Genomic DNA, 24,461 nt, shown 5'->3' with positions numbered 1-24,461 from the left:
GGTAAGTTAATTAGAGATTTTACTATCTTTAGGGTTATATCCTTTTAAGATACTCCAACACAATCTTTCTAGTTTCTACTTATAACTTATTGTTCAAAGTTCATTGCAATGTGTTTACTTATTCCTTATACAGTTATACATATGCATATTTTTAAAACTAATTTTTCAAGTATTATATGTATTATGTCAGCACTGCTCCCCCCACCACCCCCCTACTGCCGTCCCCTGGTGTCCCCATGGCATTTCCAAACTTAGGCCCCAAGTACCCCCGTCCTCGAAACACGTTCCTCGGCCCCCTTGAGGAAACGTCCCCAAACCCCATGGAAGTATGAATATAAGTGTAACTATCAATCCGAGTTAGTTTGTTTCTTTATAAAGTTGTAAATATTACTATGTAATCTATCAGACTGAAGATAAAATAACCAGTGAAGGGATATTACATAATGTCAAGAAGAGCATCTTGAAGAACACAAGTGAACACTGAGAGGGGGGGTGAATCAGTGATAATCTAAAACTTCAATCTAGTGTGTGTGCAAATAAAAACAAAACCAAAATCACACACACAAGGACACATCACTTAACACCAGTAATTACGAGGAAAACCCAATGTGGGAAAAACCTCGGTGACAATAGTTGCTAGAGTCTACTACTCCAATCCAACCTCACAAGTAAATCACACTTCAATATGTTTTAGGGCACAGACCCAAGGAGCACCAACCCCTAAGATTTTGAGCACCAACTCAAGGAGCACCTACCCCTGTTCTGAGCACCGACTAAGAGATACACAGTGATTCAATAAACAATTTATTACAATTACAGAAACCTTGTTACAAATGAGTTTTGTAACATCTATCTGTTGCTTTGAGAGATGTACCTTGATGATACTTCATCTTTGTCTCTATGTCTCTACCTTCTTGTCTTTTCCAAATCAGTCTTCTGTATCTGCTCAATTTTCTGCCTCTTTCTTTTGCAATTACTTCTCTGATTTTGGCTCTGCTTCTTTCCTCAGGTTTACCTTTGCAACACTTTCTTCTCTCTTCAGTTCAGTAATCACTTAATCGAACTTATCCTACTCTCTACTTCTTTTTCGACAACAACATTACACTTTTTTTCCATTGTTGAGTTCATGAAGCACACATCATCTCCAAACAATCGGTTGGATCGTAACTCATCACACCGAGGACAACCGTTGTTCTTCCTCATTGTCATGTCGCACGATCTGTACAATTTCCAATGTGGTTTGCAGATCGTTCACTTAGTCAGTTTGTATTTGGCCAGTAATCAGTTCAAGTTTCTAGACGCGCCAACCTGTTTTCATAATCAACTTTGAATCTAAGTCGTTGATCTGCTAGATTCAACCAAAAGGACTTGATCATAAGTGTCATCGTGGCGGTTCCACGCGCCACATCATCCCTGTGTTTGTCGGCATGCAATGTGTCCTCAAAGTCTTCTTAATCTCCTCAATCTGCATCCAGGTCACTTGATCAAACCAGGTCAAACATCCACGTGGACTATTAGACTGCAGTCATGGCAGGCTCTGCAAACATGTTGCACGTATCGGATTGACTCATTCCAATACAATTCCTCAAAGCTCTCTCGGTATAGCTTTAACTGTCGGGCTGACATCTCGCATATACTCCACCTTCACAACTTATCCCAATGACCTTGTAATGCCTTTGGTCCCTTTCGTCGGCATGAGTTACTTCGATGAAAATCTCGCTTTTCTCCGTGGTGACACACTTCATTGGCATAAGTTACCCCGAACTGAAAGACTTGAAGCCAAACAACCACTCATCGGGATCGCCATAACTATCCGCATAGGAAAAACACGTTAGAACGACAAAACAAGTCATTCAGATGACATACCGTCAACTCACCTTTATCGGCATAGGTATTCTGAAATGCATACCCATCGAAACAACCAACACTATCGGATTAACATCTGGACACTAACTTGTATTCCGATGACCCAACATGAACAAGCATCAGCATAGCTATTCCGAAACCGCAACTCCAAAGACCTTCTCCATATCGGCATATGTTATTCCGATTAAGCAAGCTTCCACAAAGATGACCTTGTGATTCCTTTGTTCTGTCGCTATGAGTTATGTCAATGATCATGCCAAGGGGTCTTCTCTCCATTCTTCCTCTATCGGAATAGTTTACATTATCACCATTGTAAGAATTTGTCATTCCACCTTTTTTCGATTATTCCAATAGGTACCCCAAGTTTCTGTTTTGACCGAGCTATAGCAATATCGGAACAGTTTGTTCTATCGGTATCACACAAATTGCTACTCCACCTATGTTCAGCTATTTTGATGTGTAGTACATACTTTGTATTTGGCACAAGATACTCCGATGGACAAAACACAACAGACAATCCACACGACCCTATTGATGTGGCTAAAATCGTATCACTACGCCTCTATCCGGCCAACGCATAATAGAATGTTCTCAATGAGTATCCTATCCTCTGTTGTGTAAGGAATCTCTAATGCTGTTTTAGTTGATCAATGGGGACAACCTCAAGGTTCCAAATGTTAGTTCATGACTGCGTGATAGCTCAACGGTTGATGTGTTTTGCTAGGAGCACAAGGGGTCTTATGTTTTGCAATAGGTTGGTCTGCATTTGATTCTCAAATTGGGAAATAAAAGCAAAGGAGAAGGGTTTAGGAGACCTAAAATTAACAAGACTGGTGTGCGAGTAGACGGATTCACCATAACCAATCCCTGCTTGGCCATAATAACTCACAACCTCACAAGAACGGTGCAATCTTCAAGGGGACTTAGAAGATTTTCAGACTGCAGGTGCATGCCCAAACACCCAATTTTGGCGCAACTCAGACGGACACCTGCAATTGAACCAAACACAATTTTAAAGGCTCAGGCTAACCATACATAGGGATACACAATCAACATATCCCCAATGGTATGAACCTGAATCCATCAAATACTTGCACACCAAAAAGGATCTATCTAAACTTGCTGAAGGAAACCATGCAAACAGAAGACAACCAAGATAACAAATACCATTCTTCAATGTTCATATATTGATTTTGGCTGTCATTACAACAATTTCTGCAGTAGTTCTACTCTATTCCTAACTACTAAAGTCTAACTAGAATCTAACAATCTAACTCTAAAAAAATCTAACCCTTTACAAGAGGAAGGCCTCTGCCTTTTATTGATTTTACATATTGAATCAGTGGTCAGGATTGACTGCATCCAACAGTCCTGATCTGCCTTCTAGAACTTGGCAACTTTAGCCCATGCCCATTCAATCCTCAATTACCCCCCCAACCACTTTTTCAACTACGTACAATTGTTTGTCTCTAATCTGGTCAATCCGGTAGTTGAACATAACTAACTTGCGTCTCTTTGTTTTAAAATATCTTCAACGAGGCCCATAGGTAGTTGTTTACATTAAACAAGTTCATTTTACAGAAACTAATTTTTTGGAATTAAATCTAGTTGTGTATCTTTCTGGGAATGCACATTTTGTAGCATTCTGTGTTCTTGGTCCTCAATCTCGTTGGTGGATTTCAACTTGTCGCCCGGTGGTGGCATGTTTCCCCGTGCTTCGCTACTTCAACCTTGCGCCCTGCATCTTCGCTTCCCAGATTTGATCACGATCGCGTCTCCAATTTGCGCTTCAAGTTGACGCTCTGGCCCTTCCTGATGTTGTTGATCTGTAAACAATCAATTTCACTTTGCATTAATTATTTTTGAAAAATTAAATAAATTAATTTAACAAAAAATCAACTTTTATCTTTAAATGTCCCTCTTCTCCAATATGAAGTTCGGTCCTTTCTCTTGATTCGCTCTCTTACTTAGACGAAATTCGGGACTTCTACATGCTCTGAGCGATTTTGGCTTTCCATTTTAACACTACTTTTTACTTCTGAAATTCGCACCCTTGGATCAAAATGCACGATTTTACCTTTTGATCACCCGAGTTTTGGAATTTCGGGTATACTGCAAGTTTTAAGAGATTTACCTTTTCAATTTATAATCCTTTGTTTGGCAAATTCAGACTTTCTCACCAAAATGTGAGATGTTTACTTCTATTTAGAAAGGCTTCGTTTCAATTTTCGGGCTTGAGAGGCCTTTTGTGAGACTTTCCTTTTCACCTTTTGGACGCCTTGCTTTGATTTTCGGATTGTTCAGATGAAATGGGAGATGATCTTTTTAGTCTCAATGCCTTCGTTTGCCAAATTCGGACCTTTTGGTGAATTTGAGAGATTTTGTTTTAAGTTTAAATGTCCTCCTTTCATCACTTTGGGTGAAATAGGTGAAATTCAAGGTTTATTTTAAATCACAATGTTTGCCCATTGCCAATTTTGGGCCGTAGAGGCCTTTTGCAGGATTTCGACTTTCAAGTTAAAGGCTCTCCTTTCCAATTTCAGGCTATTTGTCTAAAATGAGCAATTTTGTTTTAAGTCACTTGGTCTTCGCACTCCACTCGATATTTTATAGAAAAGTGCGATTCTCTCTTTCTTTTCCTAAAACACCCGACTTTAAAACTTCGGCCAACTTGACCAAGAAGTGTGAATTTGGTGTCTAAGTTCAATGCCTAACCTTTGCTTAATATGAAATTCGGGCATTTTCAAGAAAAAGTGCGGTTATAGTCATTTGTCCTTAAAACCTCCTATCTGAAACTCGTGATTTCCTTTGGTCGCATGACTTGGAGGGTTTACAAATTCGTGCGTTTAGATCTAATTGTGCGGTTTTGGCTTTGAGCTTCAAAATGTTCAACTGAAAGTTCAGGTGTTTGGATAAAAATGCGTGATTCTAAGCCTGTGTTTGAACACGTCTTTCCTAAAACTCGACCAAATGAGGGCCTATGCATGATTCTTGTTGATTTGCATTTCGCCCTCAAGGATTTTGGGGTTATACACTCAAAATGAGAGATTTTTGATTGTTTTGGCATGATTAGAAACTTCGGCTAAATGGGGCTTTTTGTGTGAATATCTTTGTTGAAGCTTTTTCGGCTTATCATGGCTTTGTGCGAATTGAAACTTAACGTCCTCTTCTTATTCTTTTTTTTGTCCAAGTGATGGCTTTGCATGAGTTTGTTCTTCTTTGTTCATTTTCAGCATTTAAGCACCCTCCACACGATTTGAACCTTTTTGCAATTTTCGGCTTACAAGTTGATTTTGGGAGTTTTACCTCACATTTTGGCCTTTTGAGCCGATTTGTGAGTTTTTTAAGTTTTTGGCCTTTTAGGCTGATTTGAGAGGAGATACTTTAGCTTTGAACACTTAACTCTTTCTCTACGAAGCTCAGCAATTTTGGGAACAATGCACGATTTTGGACAAATGCTCGACCTCCTTTCTCTGTGGCGTCGACATAAGACTTTGCAGTTTGAGATTGATTATGGCTTCGAATTGCAGGGTCCTCACTCTCTCCTACCACGTGGGCAGACCAGACTCAAAATGGGGGTCCCTTGTCAACGACGGGGTGGGGTGTGCAATATGCACAACAGACTCGACATCAGCCTAGTTATTTCGATCAAACCACCAGAGCAAATATCACCTGCACAACACTTGATTGGCTGAGTTATCCCGATATGATAGCGTCTGCAATATCATCTGCACAACACTTGATTGGCTGCGTTATCCCAATATGTTAACTTCTGCAATATCACCTGCACAACACTTGATCGGTTGCGTTATCCCAATATGATAACTTCTGCAATATCACCTGCACAACACTTAATCGACTGAGTTATCCCAATATGATAACTTCTGCAATATCACCTACACAACACTTGTTTCTCTGCATCTTCTTGGCATCCTTGCAACACTTGTTGACATCAATGACAATAATGCGAACACATCTAATTCTTATATAAGGCCTACTAATTTAATTTTGTCTAGAGATATTGTACAGTTTCAATCAAGCTCATATGCATCATAAGTAAAATTGTCTCATTAAATAGCAAGATAGTGAAAGGCTCTAAAAGGTGACATTACATTTAAATTTTTGCAGTCTTTTTTTTTGGCCTATATGGCTCATATTATGTTACTTGTACTCTTTGTTGACTATGACATAATATTTAGAAAACTCTACACAATTTTATTTGTTTATGGAAGGGTATATTTGTATGTATATTAGCTCATAATGATCCTATTACCCATTTTTATTTTCCAACTCAATCAAGTGGAGCTGGTTAAGTTTTATAGTTTTAAGGGGACATGTCTGTTTGGTTGAAGTGTTTTGCCAATTAATTCTATAGAATGCCATAAAAGAAATTCAGTTAAGTGCAACTGTTTACAATCAAGAACCATACAACATTGCATATTTGAAAAGACATTTTTCTTTATTCATAAATGTCAAATGAAATGCTCCCACACAAGCTGTGGGAATAACTACCATAACGCATTATGAAAGGAAATGATGCATGTAACAATGAAAGTATAAACAAAGACAGGGGATCCATCATTGCCTGGTAATGATGAACCCCCGTAGTTGAGCAACTTCATCTCCAGCTCCTTCGTAGAGGTCCCCCGCTGCTCCAAGTGTCTGCAAAAAGATAGAGGAGAATTGTGTTAGAGCTCGCGATACCATATCCTTGCATATACATCATCATTACAATGCACAATCTACTCCTATGATGTATTATACCAGTCCAATCATTGTACGTATCAGAAACAACAAGAAACAAATCTGAAACTCTTAGTTTTGTCTAACAGTTTGTTCAACGTGCAGATACAGGTGAGGTTTCATTACTGATTACTTCATTCAATGTAATTATTACAGCATGTGGGGTAAATGGGCTCCCACGAGGGTTGAGCTCGGCATGTTGTGATACTAAGGACTGATTATTGTGACAAACATGCAAACTATCTTTACCCGTCTCCTATGGTAGTCACAATAAAGAAGTACCTATCGCTCATGGCAATAAGTTGATAGGAAGATTAGGGTCCTAAATGTCAGTACCAGCATACTGTCATGAATGAGGGGCACTCATTCACGGAGACCATCATAGAAGAGAGATAGAGAATATCGCATGGTTGTTGTAATAATTGCAGCATATTATTAGAGGTCACATAGAGACAGACCTGAGATAAAAGATGCAGTCACGATACATATAGAGCAGCCAAGGTGGGGGGGTTTGAGGAAGCTCAAAGGGCAGTCATACATGAGAAACATGAATCATTCAAAGAGCAGAGATATCTCAGAAATGAGACAACATATCATAGTAAAGATTATCTTGCATTCATAACAGTGAGCAGCAAAGAACCATTTTATCACAGTTATATGAGCAAATGGAGGAGTTTTCATTCATGATACAGTAAGTCTCTATGATTGGATGTAGTGATATAATTCTATAGTCATAAGAGGTTTCAGAGATAAATCATATAAGAGACAGTGCCCAATATACAAGACAACATTTAGCATTATTGGTGTCACAATGAAAGCATTCAGATTGGTACAAAATCATAATCAGTTCTAGAGCAGCATTCAAAAGATAAAAGTGCAGTCTTCTTGACCATGTCAGTGAGGCATTTAAGAGGACAATACACAATACAAGGAAAAGATCACTGTCAGATGAGGTATAAAGGCAATTATAGGCAGTAAGAAAATAGTTGAAGGGACAACTCTCATCCAAAACACTCACTTGCAGCATTTGGAGCAGAAAAATGCAATCATAATACATGTAGCATTCAAAGACAAAAGACAGAGCTATATCATGATATGCAAGGGGGTAATCTTCAGTCAAAGGAGCAATAAGATTGCAGTCCCACTCATAAATACAATGCTGAGAACATACTTCAAAGCCATGAATGACAGAGAATAGTTAAAATACATATCAGAGACCTCAGAGAAGCACTCTACCAATAGAGAACATAGTGATGCAGCCAGAGGCAATTACAGTAGGGAGTAATGATTGGCAAAATCAAACAAGTACTTAAAAGGGCTATGGTGATTAGAGTCTGTACTGATTATATTTCCGTAAGTGTAATAGAAATATCAGTTACAGCAGAGACAAATGCAGTCATAGGAGCAGTATCTTCAAGACACACAGTTTTCAAGACAAAGTATGAAGAGCTGAAACCTTCAGCTTGCAAATCCGCAGTGTTCAACCACAGTGAGAAGTTTCTAAACAACATGGATGCACAGTGATATCAACTTGAAAAGTGAAGGCATGAGCAAGTCAAGATCACAATGATAGTCCCTCAACAAGTTCATGATCAGTCCTATGAAAGACCAATAGAAAGGTCTAGAATAAATTGGATGTTGGAGACACCTAATGACATGCTCAAGGTAGAGAGTAAGCATGCACAACAAAGTGGTGGTATTGGTAAATTTCAGGGTCACTGTTAAGGAATTAGTCAAACAATGCAAGGAAAGTAAATGTGAAAGGAAAAGGGTCGTAAAGAGGCAGTGATACAAGTGATAACCATGAGCATTTTTTTAAGTCACCCTAAAATTAGATGTCTTTCTATCAGCTATCAAAATCATTTCTTGTAAAAAATGATTTTCTTGACATAGTTTTGTTTTTGATAAGTCACAATCTATATGGCATTGGAGGCACAGATTTAGGGAAAGAAGAGAGGGCATGATAAGTATAATAGTGAAAGTAATGTGCAGTCCAAGACAGTGTTTGATGTAATAAAGTTATGAGCTGATAATATCCAGTAGAAATATGAAGATCTAAGCATTAGAGGCCGTGGCCTGCAAATGGGGTTAACTGTTGTTTCCCCTTCACAAGCAAATGGCAAATTTGCATCAAATACGAATCATAATAACCCTTCTTTTGTCAAAACTCAGAATGAGCAATACCCATTAACATAGGGTCAAGAGGTACGAGTTTGTGATTCAAAGCTATAAATCCTGAAGCATATGACAACAAATTATCAAGGAGAGCATAGTCAATCGAAACATTCAAGGAAAGGAGCAATTCATGTAAATGCACAGAGGTAATATTGTTAAAAACAATGTTATATTTCGCAGAAATGAAGCTTACCCGTGGCGGCTTGAGTGTTGCAAGCAAATGTTCCAGAAAACCCTACAGAAATTCAACCATGGCGGCACCCAGCACACTCAAATTTCACAAAAATGTGCCCTTCTATTCTGCGTTTTCTTCCAGAAAGTCTCCAAACCCTCATAGGCCGCGCTCAACAGCAGAGAGGAATGAAAAATATCGTGCCAATTGAAAGAGGAAATGAAATACTTTAGGTTTTCATTTTTCCTATATCTATCGAATAGTTTAAGGCATTTTTCGCCTTTGTCTTTATTTTTTCCCCTCCCTCTTCATGCCCCGTGAAAATGCCTAAGGGGGTCGATTTTCTATTGTTGCATCCCCTTGTCTATGTTTATTAAGTGATTTATTAATATATCACTTAATAATTGATTTTCAATGTAATAAATATTTATTAAGTGATATATTAATAAATCACTTAATAAATATGTCTTTTATGAAGATTAAAGCATAGGTTTTCTAAATATGTTTTCTTATTACATCTATTAGTGTTTTAACTTTAATGTAAAAAGTGAAATAAAAACAAATGTTTAATTAAGTGATAAATTTTAAATCACTTTATTAGATATCTATCTTACTTACATTTATCAGCAAGTCAGAGGGATATTTTTTACGTTAATGAAGACTTGCTGGCCTGTCAGGAGATATTTTGGGATCATTTATGATGCATTTAGGAGCTTTAATGGCAGGACAGTGGAGGGGCTTGACTTTTGGCCCAACGTTTTCCTTTTCAGACCTGTTTTAGGTCTTAAAAAGGTGGGTTTTTGTGTTTGCTCGCCCATGAGGAGGTGAATTTTATATTCATTGTTTGCTTTTGGAAAAGCATATATACCTCATTCAGTCTTCTTTTTAGGGGTTCTTACTTGTTCATCTTTTGACAGCCTGTAACTTGGAGAGTTCTTTTTGCAGAAGTGGATAATTTTGTAACACATTTTCAGAAGTAATACAGATTGGTGATACCTTTTGAGCAGTAATAAGCAGTTCATACCTTCCCCTATTATTTTGTTATTGAGAGTCCTTAGTGTTAGTACAGGTTTTTGTGACATTTTTTGTCCTTGAAACTGTGTTTGCATGTGGATATCTTATGTAGGAGTATAATTATTTGCAGGTTATAAGCTGTGTGAGGGAAATAACAGTCTTAGGTTGTGAGGAGTGTTTTTCTCCTCTTAGGACTGTGATTTTTATCCTTCTTATAAACTATTAATGCAAAGGTTATGATTTATTGGGTTGTGTAGGAGAGTATTATCATTGTTATATTGTGTGTTATTTGCTGTGTTTTTCTCAAAATATCATTTTGTGTATCACCTGTTAGATTGTAGTTTCAATTCACGTTTTCCTCCTTACTCTTTTCTCAGCAAAAATCATTAAGTTTAGGTGATAACCAGTTAGAAAGAACCAGCTTGCTCTGGAGGTCCACTTCAATTTTAGGTCACCCACAACCTTGAAGTGTTCCCATGTTTCAATAGGTTACTGAAGTTCATAGCTTTGGTGAGGGTGCAAGCTTTATTGATAACAGATCCAACAGCTGCTTGAGTACCATCTGTAAATGCTCCTCCAACATCCAAAGCGAACGTTCCTTGCTTGAGTACTACAAAATAATGTTTAACTACAACTTAGCTTGCTTGAAATTTTTTACAAAGAATTGATTTTTCTTCTGTTTAACTGAAAGGGGTATTATTATTGTTCAATTTGTTTATGTGTACATTTTGCTGGGTCCATGCTGATCTTCTATGTTGGGCCTTGAATACTGTCCCCTGTTTGGTTCCTGTCATTACTTGTAGCATTGCGTTGTGAACTGGCAGCAGCTTGGAAGGGTAACATTCAAACCTTTTGAATGACAGGAGATTCATTAAATACAATCTGAATCTCAGGTGTTAATGTCATCATTAGGTCAAATTGAATGTTATCCTAGGTTATCATCCATAGGCAATCAGTCAAAAGGCCATAAAATTTATACCATGCAAGCTTAAAGTGCTTGGAGAGTGAATTTTGGATTAAGTGCATATTTTGGATGTTAGATTCATCTATCTTAATAAATGTTTAATTTACATCAGACATAATTTAGTATATTAAAATAATTGTGTGCAACTAGATGCTGACAACATAATATGACTTCTTCTCAATTTTGTAGACCTTCTCCAATGAATTTAAAACTTTTACCTTTTTACTATAACCTTTTTTTGACCCAACATATAGATACATGAAAACTTGATTTTACTATTGTGTTATTTCTTCCACTGGACTGATGCACAAGGATAGAATCCACCGGCACATAATTTTATTCACGGATTTATTTTAATTCCACATTTAATTTCAAAACATTGTTTGTTATGGTTCCAGATGTTTCTATCCTTGGCATCTCCTTTCTCTGAATTATCTACTGTGGATGAAGCTCGTAATCCTCAGACTGTGTCTAGTTTTAAACAAACTAAAGCAGCTGAACTAGAACCCAAGATTCCCAATGGTATTTTTTTGGTCTTATGTTTCTTGTCTCAAGCAACACAATTTTCTTGATCAAAAATAGAAGTTCTATTGAAATTGCTAAATGTTGTACCAGGAGCAATTGTTGCTGTTAAAGATGTTGAAGAGCACCTTTATATGGCTGTTGAAAAAATTGAAAACAGCTATCGGTTAATTGGAGTTCTTCATTACACTCTTGTTGGCGATAGAGCTCTTTTCATGGTATCATTCTTTCTCATTTATACATATTTCTGCACACATCATTTGATGTTTTAAAGCTTTGAAGCAATTTTTTTTGTTATTTGTTCCTTATTTCATAGTTTAGAAAATTTATCTTGGATCAACATAAAGATAATAGAAGTGTAGAAAAGGTGAAATTTTTTGCATGTTTGATTCTATCCATAAATATACATTTGATCATTTTGGTGAGGCAATTCTCATTGTATCACAAGTCATCATATTGTCTAGAGCCTATTTACTAACCTCTTCCTTAATGCTCCTTTTAACAAATGGTAGCAGAGGTTTATTTTCAAGCTTAGGGAGGAAGCTCTCACAAACTCTACTGCTATCATGGGTAAGTTTCATGCCTTCATTTGTATTCTCAACACCTTAACATCTCTTTAGACAAAATGGGTATTTAAAAAAAATTGGTCACAAACATAATTGGAACCTTACTAATGTTGTGAGGGAAATCTTAGGATGATCTAATTAAGAGCCTTGATTTAATTCAAGGTGGAGCAGAACAAAATTGGAATTCATGAATGAGTGATTTCAATCAAGGGGGGTGCAGTGTACAACCTTTTAATTAACCATCAATAAGGTTACATCTTATCAAATTACATCACTCTAAATAGCGTAGAAGTTTCAAAATAAAGTGAGACTTTACCATAAAGGTAGACTACAAGAAAACTAATGCCATGAATGAAAGAATCACAAAAAGGTGCATTTCAAGTAACAACAAATCACTTTGAAAAGCACAAGAGAAGCTCTGCTCATGAATATATTTATCATGGTGAGAGTTTATATGATAGTTAATTACTAATTAGTGCCAATTGCTCCTTTTGGGTTAGTTGCTGATATTTACCCTCCATTTATGGGTATGGGTACCTTTTGTAAGGATGAATCTGGGCGACTTGTTTAAGTTTAGATCTTGGCCATTCATCTGTTTTTGGAATCCTATTTAAAGGGGACTGGTTTTCACTCTTTTTGTAAGTTCATGGATTGTTGTTGAAGCTCTGTCGAAATTTACACAGGATATTAATGCAAAATTATGACTGTTTCAATTTCATTGTGAGTGCATGGTCTCCTTCTTCACCAATTTGAATCATTCTGTTATGTTTCTTTCATTTCTATAGCATTTTCTATATAAACATCTGATAGAATCCTCGCCGTTCATACCATTAGGGATTGACTGACTGTCATTCCTTCTGCATGGTTAATCGGAACCGTCTCATATGCTTAGTTCGGTTATTGAATACTCATTGAATGAATGTTAAAGTTCTGAAGTTGTGTTTAATAGCATGAAAACTCTATTTTCCTTGAAGATCGCACTAGATTCATACAAATATTGTGCTTAAATGGCTAATAGTGTTTAATCTAGTTATTTGGAGGTGTCTGTCTGTTTTTCTTAATATGCTATCTTAGCTAAATAGTTAGATTCTCTGTACCTCTTTTCCCTATCCCTTCTTTTTCCTTTTTTTTACCAAGAAACCCCCCACAGTCCAGCTGAAATAGTATCATCCAACTGAAACCAACTGATAACAAGACTGTTAGAATTTTAGGGAACTCATCCAACAATTATCCATATCACCGTCAGTCCCCTTTGTGTTTCCAGAAAAACACATCAAACCACTGAGTAATCCCACAGTCAAGACCTGACAATCAAAACCTTGAGGTCATCCCCTTTGATCAAACGAAAAACAGCATTAGGGATTTCCTTATCTCAAGAGAGGATAGGATACTCAGCGAGTACATTCTATTCTGCGTTGGCTGGATGAAGTCGCAAGTTCAGCGATTTTAGACACGTCAACACAGTCGAAATGGATCAGAATTGAAAACTGATTGCACAGAAGTGATCTTGATGTAATGTTCCCTTCCTAAGAGCAGATGGTTTCTAGTAGGATTAGCCTATGTTGCCGGGAATAATCATTATGTTATGTTGTTATATTATGTTTATGTTGTCGTCGGTAATAATGAGTTACGACGGTCAGTTAGTTAGCCGACGGGTAGGTAGTTGGAGTCGCGACGGTTGTGTCGCACCCCTTCGGGTATTATATATTGTGTACCTTTTCTTCGAAGTATGATCATGTTAGTCGTGTCAGATGTAATGTTATAAGCACTTATTGTACATGGACTGTGGAATTAATACAGAGGCTGGTTATTTAATATATTTCCATTATGTTCTGTGCATTTACTTTCTGCATTTAACCGTTTACCCGAGAGGGCAAACAGCCTATCATCAGGGTTCCCATAGGCTAATATAGTGGATAGGAAGCCCATTGAAGGGGGTCAAGTGACCTTTGGGGAGGCTTGTGAGGTGTTTCAGGAGCTTATAGAGGCAGTCTCCTATTTTTTAGGAGGGGCTCCTATTTTTAAGGAGGAGACTGGCAGCTCGCCTGATGACCACCCGAAGCTTTTGGAGCCTTGTAGAGGGCTTTGTGAGCTTTTTCAGATGTTCTTTGATAATTTCCTATGTTTTAGGGGGAGATTGGGAGTCGACTTGCTAATTTTAGATATAACTTGGGGACCAGGTGCATCATCAGTTCTCAGTTGGGAATGACTCGGTGTTGGTTTTAGAATAAGGAAGAAATATTAAAGTATTTAGTATAATGTATTTAATTGAATAAAATAAATGACTTATTATTAAGTACTTTATAAATGAATAAATTAGAAGCCCCCCCGCCCCCCCATGGCACGCCTCCCTAGTAAGGTCAAGTTGTTTTTAAAAAGGGGAAAAGATAAATAACATGTAATAAAGGTCCATGAAGAAGTTCGGTTAAGGAGGAGAAAGGAGATGGAATAATAAATCAAGAATATTCCAAAAGAAAGTTTTAAGATGCCACCCTTTAACATTCGAATAGGGTTTGGTGGAAATAAAGCAACATTGGAGGCTTCATTTTGGCATCTTTTGGCATATTTTTCACAAGAGAAGACTTGGTTTTCAGAGCTCTGACATTCAGGGCAGAAATTTGTATAAACATACATTAATATCAGAGATCACAAAAACATTAGAAGCGACTTAATAATCAGTAAAAGGCAACGATTGTTCTTAGTAAAGGCAGCGATCATATGTTTGAAGAGGCAGCTTTAATAAAGATTAACAAACACTATTTAATTTGGAGTAACACAAATACAGCGATAAAGAAAAAGCAAATTAAATAATTAGTTATTTAAAGTAATCAATAGACAAGTCAACTGGTTATTAATTAAAATAAGCAAAGACCGACTCTTTAACTTTTTGCCACCCGATGGTAATTAAAGGAAATTACAAATCGTTTACAAAGATTGCTTCCTTTGAAGAAGATACATACGTTTAGGGACATGATCCATTCAAATGGAAAGTAATGTCTTTTGAGGAGATCACCTCTCTTGAGGCAGATATAAAATGGAAATTAGGAAGGGAGTCGTGTGGGGGTTGTTTTTGGGGATGATAATAATTGAATTATTACCAATACCATTTGATCTTACATAAATATCAGAATTTAAGTAAGAGGACTTCAATAAAACTTCAGATTTATTAGTATTAAAATAAGCTTGCCAAAAGTGCTTTGTGTGCTCCAAACAATCAGCAACTGAATACTTGTTATTCTGATTCCTATAATAAAAGAAGCCTCAAACGGTGACTACAGCATTTAGAAAGAGAGTTTGGAGATTCCACAATTTTTTTTGTGTTTTTTGCAGCAGCTCCACTAAATGGAATGGGACCCATTTGGAAGACGTTGAAATATTGGTTGTGTTTATTACTTCAGCCCCTTTTAAGTTTTCACAAGGAATCTGCTGATTATTGATTGTGATTTGAGTAATCAGCATTACCAAAGGGTCAACAAAGGTCTAAGAGGAGTTAACAGCATGTTGAAGATTCAAGATTTTTGTTTGGGAAAATTACTTATGTTTTTTACCCATTCTCCACTACTTATGGGATACCAATCAGATAAAAGCTGCAGTAAATCATGGTCAATAGTAAGAGTCAACACATGGTTTAGAGGGATGTTTGGAACAGCATTGAAGATCTATATTGAAGAAGAGAAGATGAATTAGATCACACACACCTGGAAATAAAGGATAAGTATTAAGAAGATCAGTGGAAGATCTATAAAGAATTTTGGAGCAGACTTTGAAGCATATATAGAAGATTTACAAAGAAGAATGTATGCAGATTGGAGTATAGCAGAGTCCGTCAAAGCTATCAAGATAAGTTCTATGCTCCGAATTAGTCTTAGACTTTTAGGATAAAAATATAAAATGAAATGTCTTCAGATTTAATGAAATTACATATTACAATTCTCATTTTGAATTGGAATTGTTCTCAGGACTAAATGAGGTAAATCTGAAACGGGGACATTACATAATAGTTGACTGTAGGCTATAAATAGAGAGTGCTAATTATTGCAGAAAATGTAATAGCTTTTGTAGAGTATTAGCTCAAAAGCATATCAAAATTTTGTGATCTCTCAATTTCTATTTCTTTTGGATCACCAAGTTCCTAATGTGGGCAAAGTGAGAGCATACAGAGTTGACCAATTTACAATACAAGTAAAGTCATAGAATTGATTGAGCCAAGCTGGTTGATAGTGAATGTGAATTCTGATCAAGCCAAATTGGCTGAATACAAGTGGAATTGCATAAATGCAAAAATGGTAGATCAATTCACTTGATTATGATACAAGCCTGAGGAAAATGTGCTAAAAGTAAAATAGGGTCCAACAGATAAATTGATCAGGATTTATTACAATGAAAGAATGGATCCACCGATGAATCATTCGGGATCTTCCTACATTAACAAAGATACTTTTAATTGGTAGTAAACCATCTAGTTTGTTACAATTTAGAAAGAAAAATAATAATTACTTTGATTCTAGGAATTATCTCAAACATTTGTACAATGTTTTGATATAGACATTTCGTTAAACTTTCAACTTTAGATGTAAAATACTTGGAATTGTAAACTGATATTTTTGAGAGGTGAAAAATCCTGGAGTTGAACTGATAGTTAATAAAATATTGAGGAAAGTAAACTAATGTTCACAAGCATGATACTTCTGGAATTCTAATAGGCTATTTTGCAAGGTTGCAGCCAGTTCTGGGACTATTTCAAAATGCAGTGAAAGAGATTCTTCCTAATGTGACTGCTTGAATCTCAAGAACTCTTCATGCACCCTTGTATAGAGTGGTCGAATTATTATTATTTTTTTTCTTAACTGAGTGCCTGGTAAACTTTTTAATGTGACCAGTGATGCTGTCATGACATGCCCTCGGGCCCCACGTGAAACACTTTTGATGTGCACTATGAACTGGTGAGCTCACAAATAGGGGATGGCATCCCCATTTATCAAAGCTTAGGCTCAAACCTGTGAGCACCATGGATCGGTGAAGGCACAAACCTGCAATCACAATGGCCTAGTGGGGGTTTGAACCTTGGTGGCCACAACAAAACCACCACCACTTAACCAACACAGTATGGGAAGAACCCCCATGGTGGAGGTATTTTAGACTGTTACAAGGAAAGAATATATTCACAAAGAGTTGGATTTCACATAGCAGGCTAAACAGAAGAATCTTACCTCTGATAAAGAGTTGGAATACCTCACAAAGCAGGCTGCAAACTCCACAAAGCAGTAAACATAAGTTTATATCCCAAGGCATTGATCCCAACACTCCCAAATTAACAACCAGCTTCTAAAGAGATGAATGATAGTCATGGGAAGGTAGCAACATCAATAGTAAGATCTGGACTTAAGATAATGGCAGCTCCTCCAAATTGCATGCATGAATACCTGCTTCAAATATGATGATTTTGTTCCTTAGCATAGTGTTGTTGGTTTGTTTCGGAATCTCAATTTTATAATTTCTGATTCATATAAGGGATTTATATACTCTATTGAGAGTGCTGTATTTTACCATTTTTGCTTTTTGGACAGGAGTTGTACCCTCATATAAGGGATTTATGTATTCCTTGCTGAAAGCGATGACTTCAATTTCTTGCAACTCAGTTCTATTTTCCATGCTTTCCATCTCTGTCATCCTTGACTTTTAGATATTTTTCTGGAACCAACACTTTTCCATTTTCTTTGTACTTATTTTATAGTTCTTTTTTCTGCAGCTGTCCATCTCTTCTTTTTACCCACTTCAGGGAGTTTGGGAAAGAAAATTCTACATATTCTTGTTTTTATTATATTGGCATCCTTTTTTTTAAAATGTTTGTTCTTTCTTTATGTTTTGTGTTTTAACTTTTTCCTCAAATCTCCTATTAGTAAAACTGATAAATTAGTGGCTGTGCAGGTGAAGTACAATGAAAAGTCAAAATTATGGTTTTCCTTGCTGTCCGTCCATGCAAGAAATCATGACGGGGAACCTTATTGTGTACATTATCATCCTGGGTCAAGCTTAATTGATGTCTCAAGTACAAAGAATAATGCCTGGGAACTTTGGTGCAGTATTCCATTCAAGCACAAGGAAGAGGATGCTGAGGAAGAGCTTGATTTTCGTGGCCATTCGTATGATAAGACTCTTTATTTTGTAAACAAAAAGAGTAATGGTGGTTTTGCTTTTGTTAATGGGCTTCCAATGTTGGTCAAAAAGCCTGGAAACCCACTTAAACTAAAGACTTTTCAGCATGCTGATTTCCAAACTGGTGAAACTGAGAGAGATGGATCTATAAATGGGCAACCATCATATGAATTAGCGGCAAAGGCTAGTGTTTTACGGTTAGAAAAGGTGAATGTTATAGTTGAAAAGTTGGATGTCACCATACTTTATGAGACATCTGGGATGAGTCATTTCTTCCCTCTTTTTCGAGCATGTATGGATAGTGCTCAATATGTGCTACAAGTTAGCTCTTCTAAGCTCAGGATTATAAGTACATTACGGTTCACGCTTCAAACTTATGAAGCTCAAAGAAACATGTGGTAGGCATTTGAAACAGCTTGAGATAATGAAATATTTTTTTTTTGAAAATTGATTTAGTTTCATAATCAAAAGTCAGGTCAATGAACAATTATGACTAATATGAAGTCAACAATTCAGTAATGCAGAGGTTTTCTTTGGCAGGGTAGAACTGTTGAATCCGGTTGATATTGGTTTGGTCTACCGTGTTGTTGGTGCAGACCAGATGCAGGGCAGTGTTACATCTGGAAAGATACCTATTTATTTTTGCGCTATATTGAAAAAGGTAGAAACATTAAGCCATATATTGTACTTAAGTTTTAAACAATGTTTTTTTGATAAGCTTAGCTTTCTCTGTGATTCGTAAATATTGACAGGAAAACTTATGGATAATCTCTATATATAAACCTAAATTTATATTTTTCAGCATCCTAGCATCAAATGTGATGATTTTTCTGCAGGTGGATGTCCTTGTCAGTGAGCAATCGTTGGACACTTGCCTTTTTCTGTTCACAGAGTTGAACCTTGGTGGTCCTTATACCATAAAGCATTCTCCAGTAAAAGCTTATGGCTGCAAGGAAAGTATTATCTTACTTGTTTGCCATCTGTTTGAAAATAAGGTGGCATGCCTGTTGTCTAGGGTCTTTGTTTTTATTGTTGAAGATTGTGTAAGTTCCAGGATATGGATATTCTAAGTTTATTGTTTAAAGTTTCAGCTTTGTATAAGGTTTTCCTGCCCTCCAAAGACAACATTTGTTCTCATAAGAGAAATCTAAAATATGAAATCTTACATATAGTTACAATCTTTATCATGCGAACCATGAATTCTAAATGAAACTTTATAGGAGAAAGTATGGTAGAAAAGGCTTTTCATCTAATAAGGATATTTTTTGCTGCTTGTTTGCATAAAAATATTTTAATTCTTTCTCAATTGAAAGTGCATTCCTTTTGTTTTGATTATTTGCTTTAAAGGCCAAAACTTGAAACCTGATTTGGATTTGTTACTGCCTTGTATGCTTAACAATCCTTTCATTAGAAGATATAGATTTACAGGCTTAACAATCCTTTTACATTGTTGCTGGAGTGATACAGTTGTTTCGAAATTTGACAACTCACTCTCCTTGAAATTCCAGTTGGCATTGTATGACAAAATGACCAATCATGAGCAGAAGAATGAGCATGGTATAGCCAGGTAGTCAGAAAGTATAAACGATTACCATTATTCTTCTGAACATAGAAGGCAGCTACCACTTTAGAAGCGAAATCTTTCCAAGCTGTTATAGTTAGGTTTCTATTAGGGGATATAAAACTCAATAACTTGCTAACAAGGAAAGAAAAGTTCTCCCAGATACATAGAATTTATGTATATGTCATGGTAAATAGCATACTTGCTGGTGCTACTGATGTCAAATGCATTTTGTTCTTGATTTATTTTCATTGATTTCATAGCTCTTAGATATACATTTAGCCTCTTCAAATTAATACTTTGGTTATTCAACTCCTTGTGCAAAAAGCCTTGTTGTAACAGCTACAAATGTGACTATATAATCCTCCTTAAGTTCTTCTTGATTATCTGCAATCTCAACATCACCATCAGAGGGATTATTGAGGCCTTTCATGATGATAGGTGTCCAATTTGTAATGTCCCCATTTTGAAATAGGATTTAATGATAAATATCAATAATAAAATTAAAAGAATAAAAATAAAACTAAAAATGACACAGAAAATAATTAAAACTTAGTAAGTTTAAATGAATGGTCAAAAGGCATGAAATCAAAATTTGTGACCTCCTCAAACATGAGGCATAAAAGGGAGGCGATAAGAGCAATGTTAATATACAATCAGAAGTGCAGATCTGATTTAAGTAGTAAGACAGCAATGAGGGGACATGACCTTTCAAAGGTATATCTCTTTCCAAAGAGATGCGTCTCCTCAATGAGATATGAGGGTATAAAAAGAGTAAGCTATTAATATGGAGAGGGGGATATGGAGAAAAGGAAGAAATAATGGAACATAGGGATTAAGGAAGGATTAGTGGAAGAAGAAAATAATGGGCAGAAAATAAGGAAGTGACTTTGAAGGATAGAAATGATGAAAAGTCATGACCTTTTGAAGGGGTGGTAATTATGAAAGGTTGTGACCCTTGCAAAGGGAAGGCATGATGAAGTGGTGTGACTCTCCCTCACATTGGAAGTTATAAGTGGGAGAAGGTTTCATTTGAGAAGGAGAGTGGAAGGGGAATCCTAGCAGGAGTATATTGGATAAGATGTTGTAAGAACCCTTGCTGGCTCTGACTTAAATTTTCAGTTTTAAACACTTAGAAATTTTGTCAAACAGTTGGCAAACAATCCCTTTCCAGCTGGTAAATGTTTTCTTGTTTGGTTTCCTCCTTTCAGAGTGATGATAAGATGCATAAAATTACTTACTAAGTTTGCCGAATGACTGCAAATGAATTAGGATGTAATGAAAGGTAATTCTCTAACTTCCTCAAACTATATGATGGCTGGAAATGATATGCAGCTATATTAATGAACATCTACAGCTAAGAGGTATTTTTACAAACATTTAGCATGCAATCTTCAAGACTCCAAGTGACTGAAAATGAAATGCATGTACAGCTACAGCCATATGACATGATATCAAACAATCGACATGTGAACTACCAACTCTATTAGGACTAAAACTTATGCTAATATGAAGCCACAGCTTTTAGACATTTTGTCAAAACACATGCCATGCAACCTTTTAACTTCAACTTGATATTTAGCACTGAAATTCTGATCTGCGTACAACTGATTACAATGCTCATTAATCTGATTACAACGATTTGACATTCAAGAACATTGACATCAAATGACTATAGCAAAACAACATTAATGGCAGCGATGCAATGTGACCCTTGCTGAATTACAATGCTAGATAGAACTTGGAATAAGCTGAAGGGAATCGTTGAAGAGATAACACTTCAAACAGCTCTTAATGCCTTCCAATCATCACCTACAGCAGCTGTCCCTGTTTTATGATTTTTGCACAAGTAAGAAGGGTTTGATTACCCTTATAGCTTTATCGAGTTCTTCTTCAGCACTTCACCATCATTTCAGACTCTGTTGGGGCTTCATGGCCTGCGATTTTCTCCATGAACAAATGACTTCCAGCATTCATATTTTGGACTGAAGGTAAGTCTGCTTCAAACTGCTTATTTGATTTCAAAATTCCACCATTAAGTTCAGATGTGAACTCCGTCTGAATTCACCAATCTTGAAGGAATGGGTTTCCGTCCAGCCTTCACTAATTCCAAGTGTTTTTGTCCTTAGAATATCCAGTCACAGATTTCCAGCGACAATGGAGAAATAGTTTCAATATCCAATTCTCATAACATAACTCAAATGAAAGGATAGCCTTGCTTATATAGCTTCTTAAGTCGGTGAATGCTTGTACTTTTAGCAATGAGAGCTTTATGAATTAAAGTGACTTTATATCGTCAATTTATAAAGTCACTTTATAACAAATGACTTAAATACATTTTAACACCCCCCTTATGTCAACATATCATAAAGTCATTTAATGCTATAATGGCCCCACTCATAATGACATTTTATAAAGTTAAATAATAACTTTATAATATAATCATTAGCAAATAATATCATTAAATGCCATTATAATTTTAATATCTCATTAATTACTCATTATCTCTCTGTCCCGTCTGAACCTGGAGGTCAACCATTGTTCCCACTACGCATCCAACTGCCTTACTAAAAATAGTAAGGGCCCCTCTTTAACAACCATTGATTTACTATAAATAGTAAATCCCTCATTATCTGATCAAATTAGTTGTGCAAGGGATCGACACTGCAATTATAGCCTGTCCAGGGTCCCTGCTATAAAAAGAAACCATGACTTTCCTGAAATGATGACTTACTATAAATAGTAAGTGTGCCAAACTGAACCAAACGAAGAGCAATCTTGAACACTTCTGACCTCCGAAATAGGAATAAGCCTCCTGCACTGCCAACTGGGACCCTCTAACCATCTGTCTTAGCCTGCGAGGGCCAATAATAGGCTAATAAAATCATAAACCATCTCATCCCAAAAAGGGGACGTTACAGATGTTGAATATACAACAGAGAAATTAACTAAGACAGTTTGGTATGAATTCTCTATATGGGCATAACAAGTACTGTGACTGCATAATTATATGTCTGCATATCTATTATTATTAGTGACTACAATCATGGTTGCTTATACATATCCAAATATCAGTTTGATTTAATGACATCCTACAGTTAATCTTATGCTATGTATTCCTTTTTATTTTCTGAGTGCTGCCAGCCATGGTGGAAGGAATGTAGGCCTGCAAGAGGGGTACGGTAATGGGGCACTCCTCTATGATACACCATCTCTATGAGGGAACTAGATGGTTCCATGAGGCCAAGAGGGTACAAAGGGTACTGCCCTTGGGCCTAGAGGAGATGGCATTCTAGGGCACCTTGTTGCAGCCTCATTCCCCTACTATGGTGCAAGAAGACCAACCATAGAGAGAGGGAAAAGGTTGGCAACATGAGGAGATAATGGAAAAGTGGACACCTTACTTGGTAGATCACGTCATATGAATGGCATGGGCCACATGAGGCCAAGAGGGATGTTATATCCGGTCTTGGGCCTAGGGTAGAGGGTCCAAGACACCCCATCAAAGTCACACCCTCCCTTGTTCTCCCATGGTTGAGTCCTCCAAAGATATTTAATATTTTATGACTAAACTAATAATTCTTCTATGAATTTAGTGCTTATGATAATCTGATTATTGTTGTAAATCCGATTTAATTTACTGATTATAATACTCTGATTATTGTTGTAATCTGATTTTTGGAATCAGTCTTGTCTTTGTTACTCTAGTTTTCTTTCATGAAATTTGGATCTTGTTAAGTATTTACTCTTTCATATTTCATAAAGAAAGCATCTAGACTATACCATATTCACAAGAAAGCTGTTTAGATTAATAGTTTTACTTGGCCTTTACACTACCGTCATTAATAGGATCTGAATATGACACCTTATGCCTTTGTTGCTTCGTGTGCCGTATTCTCTTTCTAAAGATGATGGATAAATAGAATACTGTGCTTGACTGGTAAAATAAGCAGACTCTCTAACGCCATTTCATGGAATGTTTAAAGTGTTATAAGAGCTCTGTGTTCATTGAAGCTTCCATTTTTGGAAACCTTTAATTTGGGTTGTGATTTATTACTTCCCTTTTCTCCTCTTTAAATTCGAAGAGCTGACTTCTAAAATCCTGGAGGTCATTCCACAGGTTGCATCCTATCCCACACCCTTGAAACTTCATGACTGCCTTGTTCTTAAGGTGAAAACCTTATTGGGGATCAACATGAGGCATCCATTTAGAATCCATTTATTTAAGGATTCAAGTGATCTTATTATGCCTCTTCTGATTCCTCTAATTTTATTTGTGTTTGAAACTATTAAATTGAATACTAATTTGTGCATCTTTTTGCTATGGCATTATTTTCACTCATCTGTTTCCCATGTGATGAAATAGGTGTGAACCTACCTTTTCTACGACAACAGGCTGGTGCATATAACTTGGACATTTAAAATGGAAAGTTTATCTTCAATTATTTTCCCTGTTTTGAAGTTAATCACTACAAGAGTAATTGAATAAAAACCTCTTTTCTTGATACTCATGCATAAAACGGTGATAGGTGGAATGAGACTATTGTTTCCTTAAATTTTCTTTTGAATTTTCTCTGATATTATAAACTGGTTTACATTGATAGTTTGGCTTAGTCAGTTATGCATCTCTACAAGTTGAATAAGATCTTCACATAGGAGTATTGATTTTATAGGATTTTTTCCACGTCTTAGCAGGTTAATTAAGGGCAGAGTATTGGTTTC

The 24,461-nt window shown here is 36.4% G+C and overlaps 1 protein-coding gene across 6 annotated transcripts in view; it reads left to right on the top strand.

The window, feature by feature from the left end:
- The window catches only part of LOC131071412 (uncharacterized), a 370,752-nt gene that overhangs the window by 163,380 nt on the left and 182,911 nt on the right, over window positions 1-24,461 (top strand). For 4 of the 6 annotated variants that reach the window (XM_059207323.1, XM_059207319.1, XM_059207318.1 and 1 more), the window contains 5 exons: window positions 11,333-11,456; window positions 11,550-11,674; window positions 17,951-18,576; window positions 18,695-18,839; window positions 19,015-19,131. In XM_059207323.1, coding sequence (XP_059063306.1) covers window positions 11,333-11,456; window positions 11,550-11,674; window positions 17,951-18,576; window positions 18,695-18,839; window positions 19,015-19,131 — 1,137 coding nt within the window. The remainder of the gene's footprint in view (window positions 1-11,332; window positions 11,457-11,549; window positions 11,675-17,950; window positions 18,577-18,694; window positions 18,840-19,014; window positions 19,132-24,461) is intronic. The other 2 variants (XM_059207320.1, XM_059207322.1) reach the window with 2 other exon arrangements.

This window comes from Cryptomeria japonica, chromosome 6 (genome assembly GCF_030272615.1).
Source record: "Cryptomeria japonica chromosome 6, Sugi_1.0, whole genome shotgun sequence".
NCBI classification, from domain to species: Eukaryota; Viridiplantae; Streptophyta; class Pinopsida; order Cupressales; family Cupressaceae; genus Cryptomeria; species Cryptomeria japonica.
This window is presented reverse-complemented; position numbering and strand designations above follow the sequence as displayed.